At 42.4% G+C, this 12,259-nt stretch overlaps 1 protein-coding gene and 2 long non-coding RNA genes across 3 annotated transcripts in view; 1 reads left to right on the forward strand and 2 right to left on the reverse strand.

Moving 5' to 3' along the window:
• Positions 1-2,696: 2,696 nt before the first annotated feature.
• The window catches only part of LOC137709451 (DNA repair protein recA homolog 1, chloroplastic), an 18,793-nt gene continuing 9,230 nt past the window's right edge, over positions 2,697-12,259 (forward strand). The window contains exons 1-3 of the mRNA XM_068448541.2: positions 2,697-3,092; positions 3,271-3,362; positions 3,438-3,513. Of these exons, the coding sequence (XP_068304642.2) occupies positions 3,292-3,362; positions 3,438-3,513 (147 nt within the window). The 5' untranslated portion in view covers positions 2,697-3,092; positions 3,271-3,291. The remainder of the gene's footprint in view (positions 3,093-3,270; positions 3,363-3,437; positions 3,514-12,259) is intronic.
• Positions 4,092-6,127, reverse strand: LOC148689756 (uncharacterized). The gene is made up of 4 exons (XR_015958313.1): positions 5,877-6,127; positions 5,707-5,775; positions 4,996-5,057; positions 4,092-4,298 (listed from the first exon to the last, which is right to left on the reverse strand). It is a non-coding gene; the product is annotated as an uncharacterized LOC148689756 (long non-coding RNA).
• Positions 9,919-11,630, reverse strand: LOC137746528 (uncharacterized). The gene is made up of 3 exons (XR_015958312.1): positions 11,578-11,630; positions 10,875-10,936; positions 9,919-10,177 (listed from the first exon to the last, which is right to left on the reverse strand). It is a non-coding gene; the product is annotated as an uncharacterized LOC137746528 (long non-coding RNA).

Raw genomic sequence — 12,259 nt, forward strand, 5'->3', positions numbered from 1 at the left:
TGTACGGATTTGTGGCCTTGGTGGACCTGGTGAAAGGGATTAGAAGAGGATCCCCTCCTGGGTATTTATTAGGTATATCTGAAATCACATATGCATCATAATTCAAGAATGATTTAATGTCAACGTCAACAAAAAGAAATCAAATCTTCTCCATCTAAATATGATTGCGGCCTCTCTATGACTTCTCTAATAACCCGACACATGTCTGTTTACTTAATTATACTATTGAAAGTGTATGAACTTTCCGTTATCTCCTAAACTAGAAAAAAAAATGCCAGTGATCACCAAAAATCATCCACCCTCCAAACCTTCTTCCTTACCAATCAGACACCCCCAATTTCAACGGAAATAGCCATTACTCGATTGGCCAACGCCGTTGTCCTCAGTTCATCGCCTCCGTTTCAGCATGACATCCAAGAGTGCCATATGCTGCTACAAGGCTGGGAATGCAAAAGTTATTGAAATTAAAAATAAATGTTCAATAGCAAAACAAGTTAAGTTGATGGGTTAGTTTAATAAGAAATAAGTCTTACCACTCGATTTTGTTGGTACCATCCAACTGAATCCAATTCAATCGTTTACGTATTCAATTTAAGTGAATCGAATATTATTCTATAAAAATATAACAAAGTTTAACTCTGGAAATCATAAAACATAACTTGTAGGTACGCCTCCTGAACTTCATTTCAATTTCAATTTATTCTTTGAAACTTAAATTTCGCTACTTTAATTATCGGAACAATTTCATGTTGCATATCACCCAAAAATGTAGTTGTTTTTACAGAAAATTAATAAAGACAAATGGAGTTAAACGGCAGAAGCTTGCACTTCAAATGGTTACAGTTTCTTTGGGAATGTATATGCTTTCCATGTCTCATTGTAGTTCTAGTCCACTGGTCATCATCCTGGAACAATGCTTTCGAAATAGAGCAGCACGGCTGGCTACTGTATTCTCGGTAATCTTCTTCGTCGTCCCAGCTGTGCTGCGAGCATGAACGTTTGATTCCTGTCTTTGGCTGTCATCACATGAACCTCTATGATCGATCCTTCCTTTTGAACAGCTTTCGAAGCGGATTTGACTTTGGTTTGATACTTGCTTTGGTGACATACAACTTACAAGCCTAGTACCCGGTCGACAAAACCTACAAAATGCGTCCAGACTCATGCAAAATCCATTTCCAAAACGCCCTCCTACCTACATGCTACGGCCAAGCTCATGCCGCTGGAAACCGCTTTGCATTTGCATTTGAGAAGAGCCAAGCAACAAAAAGAGACGCCATAAGTTTCTCTTTATCAACTCCATACTCCCACGCCACCAACTCCATACTCTTATTACTAGCTACAACCAAAATTCACCAAGCCTCAATTTAAATACTACAAATCAAATCCATGCTTTTAAAATGACAGAAATCATATTTTTATTAAAACGCTTTTGAAACCAATTCTTAATAAAAATACGAGTGAATTCAAAAAAAACATTTGCAATAAGTACACAACCGATACTTCTTTCAAAAGAGAAAGACTTGGCTCCTCAAGGATTAAGGAGGAACTCCTCATTAAAATACCATGTGGTTTATTTATGCATATGGTCGGAACCTTTTAAATTATAAATAACTCTGTATACTGTAAAGATCATCTGTACAAAAACATCAATTAAAACTAAGATCGTCTAGTGTTCGAACAGTAAAAAACAGACTGATTGGAGTATTACAAACCGTCTATCTATTTCTTGACAAAATGATCTTAGTTTTAATTCAATTTTTTTTGCAAAGATGATCTTTACAGAGTGATTTATAATATTAACAGCTTCAATAATAAGCACGAAGTACTTTGACCTTAAGGAGCCAAGCTCTTCTGTCACATCCCCGCCCGGGACGGATCACTTCCCGGGCCCGCTCCACCACCGTAGCACGATATTGTCCGTTTTGGGCTTACCATTCCCTCATAGTTTTGTTTTTGGGAACTCACGAGCAACTTTCTAATGGGTCACCCATCATGGGATTGCTCTCACGTGCTACTCGCTTAACTTCGGAGTTCCCATGGAACCCGAAGCCAGTGAGCTCCCAAAAGGCCTCATGCTAGGTAGAGATGAGAATATACATTTAAGGATCACTCCCCTGGGCGATGTGAGATGTCACAATCCACCCCCCTTAGGGGCCCAACGTCCTCGTCGGCACACACGCAGCCAGGGTTAGGCTCTGATACCAATTGTCACATCCCCGCCTGGGACGGACCACATCCCGAGCCCGCTCCACCACCGTAGCACGATATTGTCCGCTTTGGGCCCCGATCACGCCCTCACGGTTTTCTTTTTGGGAACTCACACGAGAACTTCCCAATGGGTCACCCATCCTGCGAATGCTCTCGCGCGCTACTCGCTTAACTTTGGAGTTCCCATGGAGCCCGAAGCCAGTGAGCTCCCAAAAGGCCTCGTGCTAGGTAGGGATGTGAATATACATTTAAGGATCACTCCCTGGGTGATGTGGGATGTCACATCTTCTCATTTCAAAATACACTTGAAGTGCTTTTGGAACTCACAAACACTTCTATCAAAAACGTTTTTAGTCATTTTAAAAGATATTATCGTATTAAGACTTTATGTCACGGGTTAGAATCTTCACCTTATGGTTACATATTTGCTGGAGGAGACAAATGTCATTAACAAAAATAATGTCTTGGGTGTCCAATGACAATATGGAGGGTGAAATACATAACCCAACCCAACCCACAGAAAATGTTCACGCTGGGGCAGGGCCTTGCCGCCCTTCCCATCTCTTGATATTATCTCTCATTTTTCACTATGCACTTTTAGTTTCGGGTTATCAGAGGTTTTAGACTTGGTAATGGTTTTAGCATTCACAGGCAGCAGCGGAAGAAGCATGAGATACTCGCTCACTTTCTCAAACCCACACTCGCACTCGCACTCGCACTCCCACTGCTTACCTTCTCCTCTGCTATTCCAGTCCTCTCTCCCTCAGCGCTTCAACCTACACTCCATGGCGGTGAAGTAAATCAAAAGGGTTCGTTGTGAGCTCCAAGCCAAAGTCAATGGCGCTCTTTCCGCAGACTCCGACCCTCGTTTCGTCGACCGGGTATGGTTTCGAAAACCCGTTGTGCGTTTTCGCCTCTATCTTCGTTTTTGCTTCCCAAAAGCAGAAAAGTGCTTTTGAAGAGGCATCAGTGATTACCCACAAACGCGAATGCAGAAAGACTAAAACTTTGAGCTAAAAGTAGATAAAACTCTGATTACCAAAGTGCTTTTTATTTCAGCAAAAAGCACTGGAAGCAGCCATGAATGATATAAATAGCTCATTTGGGAAGGGAAGTGTTACAAGATTAGGAAGTGCTGGTGGAGCCTTGGTGTATGTGCTTCTTATCTACTTGTCATTTCATATCAGTGCTAATGTAGATTATCTAATACTCTGTTGGTTTTGCAGTGAAACTTTTCCCAGTGGCTGCTTGACATTAGACTTTGCCTTAGGTGGTGGCCTTCCAAAAGGGAGAATTGTGGAGGTATGTCCCCATTGTATGCTTTCATGCTTGCTAAGTTACACTTGCATCCGATCGGGATTGGAATTGAATGTTGTCCTTCATGCTGTTCTACGTGTGGAGAGGTTTTGTTAAGCCCAAAGACCAATTTCTGATTTTCCTTCCCTTCGCTTTTCATGATCGAAGACGGGTTTGTTTCATTAGAAAAATTGATTAGCTAACTGCTGTGCGAGATGTTTATTTGATAATTTGATATAGAATGTTGAGAATCAATGTTAGGTAGAATCAATGTTAGGTATGGTTGAGTGGAAAAAATTAGGTGCAATTAATGGGTTTTGTGTGGTAGCAAATAATCTTAGTTTAATTAAGTGTGTAGTGTAGCTTTCATTTGGTTTGCTATAAATACCCAAGTCCCCAAGCATTGTAAATCATCCAAGGAAAAACAAAGCCTAGAGCTAAATAAGAAAAACTTTGCTAATTAGTTTGTTTTGTGAGTTTTATTGACACGCCCCGACCCCGATATTCCCCGAATACCAGGATAGGCACGTGCTGGCCGACACCCGAAGGTGATGAAAGCCATTTATTAAGTGCAAATGCTGAAAACAAGGGATCAATAAGGTTTATAAATATAAAAGAATAGTTAATATGCAAATAAGGACCGTGTTCAGAGCACACCTCTAATCTAGAACATTAGAAGAAAATAATATAAAATTGAATGAAACAAAGGAGTGGGTCCTACACCGAGAGGACTCGAAGATGCCGATGCAGAAGTGCCTGGACGTCGGGATTGTATGCCTCGATTCTAAGTCCTGAAGGGGGCGCAAAACAAACATGAGTGGACCAAGTTGATATATATATATATATATATAATAAAACAGTTATCAACGTACTAACCCCCAGGTTTTATGAAAACACATATATATAATGATAAATATAGGTTTTCCGAAACCTAGCATGTCGTGCAATGTCTCAAATCATAATTCGCATAAACAATAATAATCACTAGTGAATGTCCAATATAACACTTCAGGCCCCATGCCGGCTTCCCGTCTCTGAGCACACAGTCAGAGGAAAATGCACTTCAGGCCCCTTGCCGGCTCCCCGTCTCTGAGCAGACAGTCAGAGGAAAACACACTCCAGGCCCTATGCCAACACCAAACCGTCGTCCGGGACGGACCGGATCTATCCCTACGTCCCGTAGCGGAAAGGACCACTAGGTAAGTACAAAACCAGTGAACATACATATATTGAAAATCAACTTCATAGTATAAAGTCATCCATCATCTATACTATAAAGAGGTGTTCTAAACATGTTCTAAATATCATATCGTCATCCATCAGATATGCTATAAGAACATGGGTTATAGGAAAAATAGTAATAATTCAAACTAGTCTCAGTAAGCATGTTATCTCGTAAAACGTTCATAAAACATAATCATCAAATCATGCTTTTCATGTATGCATTTCTACTATCAAAACATGCATTTTCAGAAGGGGTCCACTCACAGTACTTCGCCGTCGAAAAGCCACGCCATTAGCGAAGACGGAAACGCCACAATTAAACGCCCCTAAGCACAAAAAGGGTACATTTAGTCAAACTCTACTCAAACGATTGAATTTGGGAAAACGGACATCGGAAACGGGTTCAGGACGTCGAAATTAGCCTAGGAGGGGTCCCGCACGAAAACCCAAAAAGTCAACGGTCAAGTCAACGTTGACCGTTGACCGGTCAAAGTCAAAGTCAACGCTGACCCAGTCAACGGTCAACGGGTCAGGGTCAACGGGTCAACGGGTCAGGGTCACGGGTCAGGTCAACGGGTCATGGGTCACGGGTCACGGGTCAACGGGTCACGGTCACGGGTCATGGGTCAATGGGTTTGGATCCGGATTGGGTTAAAGGGTTTGGACTTGGGTTGGATCCGGGTTTGGGCCTAAAGGGTTTGGGTTAGGGTAAAAACAGAAATGGGTTTAGGTTTTAGGTGGATTGGGTTTGGGCTTAAACCTCACGGCCCAATGGCCCAATTAAAAGGGTAAATGGGTTTGGGCTGCAACCAAGGCCCTAAGGCCGTTGGGTTTGGTGGTCGCCGGATTCCAAGGAGAGGGAAGGCCGGACTTCGGCCGGAGATTTCCCAAGCTCCGTTGGAGCTCAAAACTCAACCAAAACATGACATTCAATATACCAAATTGAAGCCCCGAATGTAAGGAATCGAAATATACCCTTGGTTCCCGTCATTGTGGTCGGAGTTGGCCGGAAAACAGCCTGGAAGCCACGGGTGTCCGCCGGAACTGGGTAAGATTCAAATGAAAATAACTTCTTCAATACTCAATGAAATTGGGTGAAACAAAAAGGAAAGTTGTAGTACTCAGCGAGACGAAGAGATTGATACCTCGCACGCCGACCAACTCGCCGTGGTTTGGCCGGAAATTGCCTCGAAAGGGGCGGTGCTCGTCGGAAAACTGGGAAATGCCTCCGAGGTGGTTTTCTTCGTGGTTTGACGTCCAAAGCACAACCACGGGGTTAGAAAAGAGTTATAGGTGTGGGCATGGGTGTGTGTGTGTGTGTGTGTTCTTGTCGGAGGAAGGAGCACCGAGAGGAGGAGAAAGGAGAGAGAGCACGGGAAGAGAGAGTGAGGGAGAAGAGAGAGACTTTTCAGTAACAAAAAATAAAGGAAAAGGAAAAAGGGAAGAGACCGGGGAACAAAAACAGGGGTGGGCCCCTTGGGCTCACCAATTAAGGCTAGAAAAACAATTTTAAAAGGAAAGGTATCCCCCAAACTTAGTGAAAAATACAAAAAATACCTATTTTCCTACGTAAATCCCGGGACGGGTTATTACAATCTACCCCCCTTAAAAGAATTTCGTCCCGAAATTTAAAATCACCACTTAAACCAAAAAGCTTGAAAATAGGAAGAAGAATATATGTATAAAGAGAATTCAAGTCAGAGTGGGTGCATCAAAGAGAATATACCACACCGTCGCGAGCGGTTTGCCAAATCCTCTATCATGCCTCCAAGCTCTTACTTTCTTCCCCATCAGTGTAAAAGTAGAAACATACTTTAATAATATATAAAGTTGAAAACATATATAGACGTAAGTTCAAAAATAAGTACGCAAAATACTATAGCGTCAAAATAGTCAAAATAGATATGTACTAACATATAGGTCGAAAACTCGCGCTTAACTTAAAACTGAAAACGAGAATACCTCCCCCAAAACATTTTAATGACAAAAACAAATAATTAAAGAAAAGGAAGTTAAAATACTTCTTGAAAATCAAAACTGAAACTCAAAACTGAAAAATGAGAGTGGGTCTCGCCTAAGCATACGAAACGTCACGTACTCCAAGAAAAGATGCGTCTCTAGGTCAAGTCCTAACAATAGCAACTTCGTACCAACTGCTGAAGGCGAATCTTCCTGCCTACTTGCTTAACGAACCCAACGAATAAGTTTTCAATACCACAGTCGGCCGCCCGTGATATCGATCACACATTTGTTGTCTCGATAAGCAAGCAGTAATTTGCTGAGGGTGCACAATTTCACGCGTCGTAAATTCAATCTATCGAATACTAGTTCACAATACTCCTCTGCTAACCAGTATTGCCTGTAGAACTCTCGTACCATGTCGCAAAAAAAAAACGTACTCAAACCGAACAAAACAGAAACGGTCGTCATAGAACTCTATCCAGTATCAAGCATCTTATCTTCCTCAATTCTTCCAAATGTGACCAACTACTCCAATGTTTTGCCAACAAAGAACCCATTTGAAAACTGTACCTTGGAATTCAAAGGAAGTGGCTACCATGTTGCTAGTAGACCCAAAAGCTCAAGCCAAGCAAGCAGAAAACGAGAAGTCACCTTTCCCAACAAGCAGTATCTCTTGGGAATCATTGTAGTGCTCAAACCACCTCTCCAATTTTGCTTAGTTGCAGATTTCTAGTAAAACAAGGTCAACGTTGATGGAAAGAATGACTCTCAAGTGATCAACCTAAAAACAAATGAGAGTACACACTTTTCGAGAGAAGTGTAAAGATTTTTCGATTCTCGCCTCGACCGCGCTGGGGTGCCAACCCAAAGTGTACTAAACAGATCTGCTAGAAGTGTTTCAATAACCACGTACTCACAACGAGTTTTGAAGCGGAACAGTGAAAAGATGAGTTGAGACAGCACATAACATTGGAAAAAAAACCGATGTGATGCCTATGAATTATAGTAAGATGGTGATACAATCCGCTGACCTTCTGTACTCAAACCTTCATCCAACTCTTACTAAAAGATCGCACAAACATCACGCTCACGTGCTCACGAACCGAAGGATCCTGGTGTTAAGGTAGTGGAAAACTACGTTGAAGCGAACACATCACATCATCGAAAACGTCTACCAAAGTGCGATATGATGGTCATGAATTGTAGTAAGATAATGAGTGGTGACCATTCAATCCAGCGTGAAGATAATGATGCAATCTGCTGCTCACCTGCACCACAATCTTCACCAACCTCTTACCACAAGACAACTCCAACCTCACATCCACGTGGAACTCTTTCTAGTAAGTAGGGTAAGCTTGTGAAAAGATTATGCTCCCAACATTTCTGTCTGAAAAGATAAGAATTGGGCGCATACTTCCGCCGAATTGATCGATCGTGAATTCTTCACTGATTGAGTGAGAAACCATGTAGATAAGGCTAGAAGAACACTCAAGAATTTGAGGATCAAAACAAGTTTATTAAAACTAGAGTACAAGATATCTAGATGAGTGAGAAATCATGCCAAGAACAAACAAGCGAAGGAAGGTAAAGATGCAGAAATAGAAATCACTGTTTATGATTATTTGGTTAATCAACACGGTAAGGTTGACTGGTTTCTTAACCAAAAAGGAAATAGGTATAAGCTTAAGAATAGTCAAGAACAGTTAATAAAATTTGATGAGGCCAAAGACATTTCGAAATTCACAATACGTTGTGAGAGTTGTTTCAAAGTTCAAAAATTAAACATAGAACCTCTGAACCAACAGAGTGACGAAGAAGAAAGATACAAAGCAGTCTGCATAAGCATGCAGTGACACGATTGGCTACCTCAAAGTGATGCTCTTGAGCAAACCAAAGCTCAATGAGTCCAGGGAAGTTCAAAGTAAAGCTCGATCTTCGTACAATGATGAATATGGTAGTCTCAAGCCATTACACTGAAAATTACAAAGCTGAACAGTTAATAGATAAGGGCACTAGTCAGTTGGGCTACACGCAAGAGGCTAAGTTCACCTCCCCCGAAAGTATGTGGACAAGGTGCTAGGACTTACCGTCTAGTGCCAAATCCAGGTGAAGTTCAAGAAGTCTGTTTATCCAAACAAGTATGGATCTTCATCAACCAAATCCAACTACAACAACAAAAAGAATTGCAACTCCTTTTGGAAAATTGGTGGGAATAGCGTCTGCTACCGAAGAGTCACTTAAGAAATTATCTAATTTAAATGAAGTCAACGCCCGAAGAATTTGGTGTAGAGCTAACGATCAAAGGTTAAGGAACTTGACTTCGCCATTGAGGTAAGCAAGAAGGTTACTGATAGAACAATCATCGAAGATTCGTTCTACCGATTCACACAAGTTTCTTCAGTGGTAATGAGTGTGAGAACATTGATTTGCTCCCACCAACTACCACTTACTAATCGTCGTCACCACTAGCGCTTTCTTGCTTTCTCAAACACACTTCGAATATTTCAAGTAGTTGCCACTGCAATATGACTCTGCCCGCCATTCCTAGGGAACGCATGTCGCAGAGTGATGTCATCGTTTCAGGGTTCTAGTTGATCTCAACCAACTCGTACCGTCAAGATTTTTCCGCTTCTCGAGATTTCAATGTAGAGCTGACTCTGCCCGCAATTCCTAGGAAACGCATGTCGCAGAGTGGCATCGCCATTTCGTATCTACAGCTGATCTCGACTAGACTCCCTCAAACTAGGATTTCTAGAACACGTCGCTTCCAAGTAACACTAACTGTGCCCGCCATTCCCTGAGAATGCACGTCGTAAAGTACAAAACCGCTTCAAATCTTCCAATTTCAACTCACTTAGGGTTTTTCCGTTTCCCAACGCTCCTAGGTAAAACCAATTATGTCTGAAATTCCCAGGGAATGCACGATGTAGAGTACCGATCCGATGTCGAAAGTCATCCAACAATCCACTTCATCACTACTGAGGCACAATCCAGACATGAATTCTTGTATTTCAACCAGAAGGTGAAATTTCAAACAGAGAAAGGTTTGCACAACTATGCCGAATGACACCAAATTCAGAAGTCGTGACATCCAAATGATGTCATGACAAACAAACAACTACAGTAGGAGAAGGTCCTAAGTATGCTCTGAACAAAACCACGCTCTGATACCAATCTGACACGCCCCGACCCCGATATTCCCCGAATACCAGGATAGGCACGTGCTGGCCGACACCCGAAGGTGACGAAAGCCATTTATTAAGTGCAAATGCTGAAAACAAGGGATCAATAAGGTTTATAAATATAAAAGAATAGTTAATATGCAAATAAGGACCGTGTTCAGAGCACACCTCTAATCTAGAACATTAGAAGAAAATAATATAAAATTGAATGAAACAAAGGAGTGGGTCCTACACCGAGAGGACTCGAAGATGCCGATGCAGAAGTGCCTGGACGTCGGGATTGTATGCCTCGATTCTAAGTCCTGAAGGGGGCGCAAAACAAACATGAGTGGACCAAGTTGATATATATATATATATATATAATAAAACAGTTATCAACGTACTAACCCCCAGGTTTTATGAAAACACATATATATAATGATAAATATAGGTTTTCCGAAACCTAGCATGTCGTGCAATGTCTCAAATCATAATTCGCATAAACAATAATAATCACTAGTGAATGTCCAATATAACACTTCAGGCCCCATGCCGGCTCCCCGTCTCTGAGCACACAGTCAGAGGAAAATGCACTTCAGGCCCCTTGCCGGCTCCCCGTCTCTGAGCAGACAGTCAGAGGAAAACACACTCCAGGCCCTATGCCAACACCAAACCGTCGTCCGGGACGGACCGGATCTATCCCTACGTCCCGTAGCGGAAATGACCACTAGGTAAGTACAAAACCAGTGAACATACATATATTGAAAATCAACTTCATAGTATAAAGTCATCCATCATCTATACTATAAAGAGGTGTTCTAAACATGTTCTAAATATCATATCGTCATCCATCAGATATGCTATAAGAACATGGGTTATAGGAAAAATAGTAATAATTCAAACTAGTCTCAGTAAGCATGTTATCTCGTAAAACGTTCATAAAACATAATCATCAAATCATGCTTTTCATGTATGCATTTCTACTATCAAAACATGCATTTTCAGAAGGGGTCCACTCACAGTACTTCGCCGTCGAAAAGCCACGCCATTAGCGAAGACGGAAACGCCACAATTAAACGCCCCTAAGCACAAAAAGGGTACATTTAGTCAAACTCTACTCAAACGATTGAATTTGGGAAAACGGACATCGGAAACGGGTTCAGGACGTCGAAATTAGCCTAGGAGGGGTCCCGCACGAAAACCCAAAAAGTCAACGGTCAAGTCAACGTTGACCGTTGACCGGTCAAAGTCAAAGTCAACGCTGACCCAGTCAACGGTCAACGGGTCAGGGTCAACGGGTCAGGGTCACGGGTCAGGTCAACGGGTCATGGGTCACGGGTCACGGGTCAACGGGTCACGGTCACGGGTCATGGGTCAATGGGTTTGGATCCGGATTGGGTTAAAGGGTTTGGACTTGGGTTGGATCCGGGTTTGGGCCTAAAGGGTTTGGGTTAGGGTAAAAACAGAAATGGGTTTAGGTTTTAGGTGGATTGGGTTTGGGCTTAAACCTCACGGCCCAATGGCCCAATTAAAAGGGTAAATGGGTTTGGGCTGCAACCAAGGCCCTAAGGCCGTTGGGTTTGGTGGTCGCCGGATTCCAAGGAGAGGGAAGGCCGGACTTCGGCCGGAGATTTCCCAAGCTCCGTTGGAGCTCAAAACTCAACCAAAACATGACATTCAATATACCAAATTGAAGCCCCGAATGTAAGGAATCGAAATATACCCTTGGTTCCCGTCATTGTGGTCGGAGTTGGCCGGAAAACAGCCTGGAAACCACGGGTGTCCGCCGGAACTGGGTAAGATTCAAATGAAAATAACTTCTTCAATACTCAATGAAATTGGGTGAAACAAAAAGGAAAGTTGTAGTACTCAGCGAGACGAAGAGATTGATACCTCGCACGCCGACCAACTCGCCGTGGTTTGGCCGAAAATTGCCTCGAAAGGGGCGGTGCTCGTCGGAAAACTGGGAAATGCCTCCGAGGTGGTTTTCTTCGTGGTTTGACGTCCAAAGCACAACCACGGGGTTAGAAAAGAGTTATAGGTGTGGGCATGGGTGTGTGTGTGTGTGTGTTCTTGTCGGAGGAAGGAGCACCGAGAGGAGGAGAAAGGAGAGAGAGCACGGGAAGAGAGAGTGAGGGAGAAGAGAGAGACTTTTCAGTAACAAAAAATAAAGGAAAAGGAAAAAGGGAAGAGACCGGGGAACAAAAACAGGGGTGGGCCCCTTGGGCTCACCAATTAAGGCTAGAAAAACAATTTTAAAAGGAAAGGTATCCCCCAAACTTAGTGAAAAATACAAAAAATACCTATTTTCCTACGTAAATCCCGGGACGGGTTATTACATTTATTTAAGAGTATGCTCTATTTTTCTTCTTCTTGGGATCATTAGAGTTATCTTGGATACTCTT

The sequence above is a fragment of the Pyrus communis genome, chromosome 17 (genome assembly GCF_041283825.1).
Source record: "Pyrus communis isolate YQ-2024b chromosome 17, ASM4128382v1, whole genome shotgun sequence".
In the NCBI taxonomy this organism is placed as follows: Eukaryota; Viridiplantae; Streptophyta; class Magnoliopsida; order Rosales; family Rosaceae; genus Pyrus; species Pyrus communis.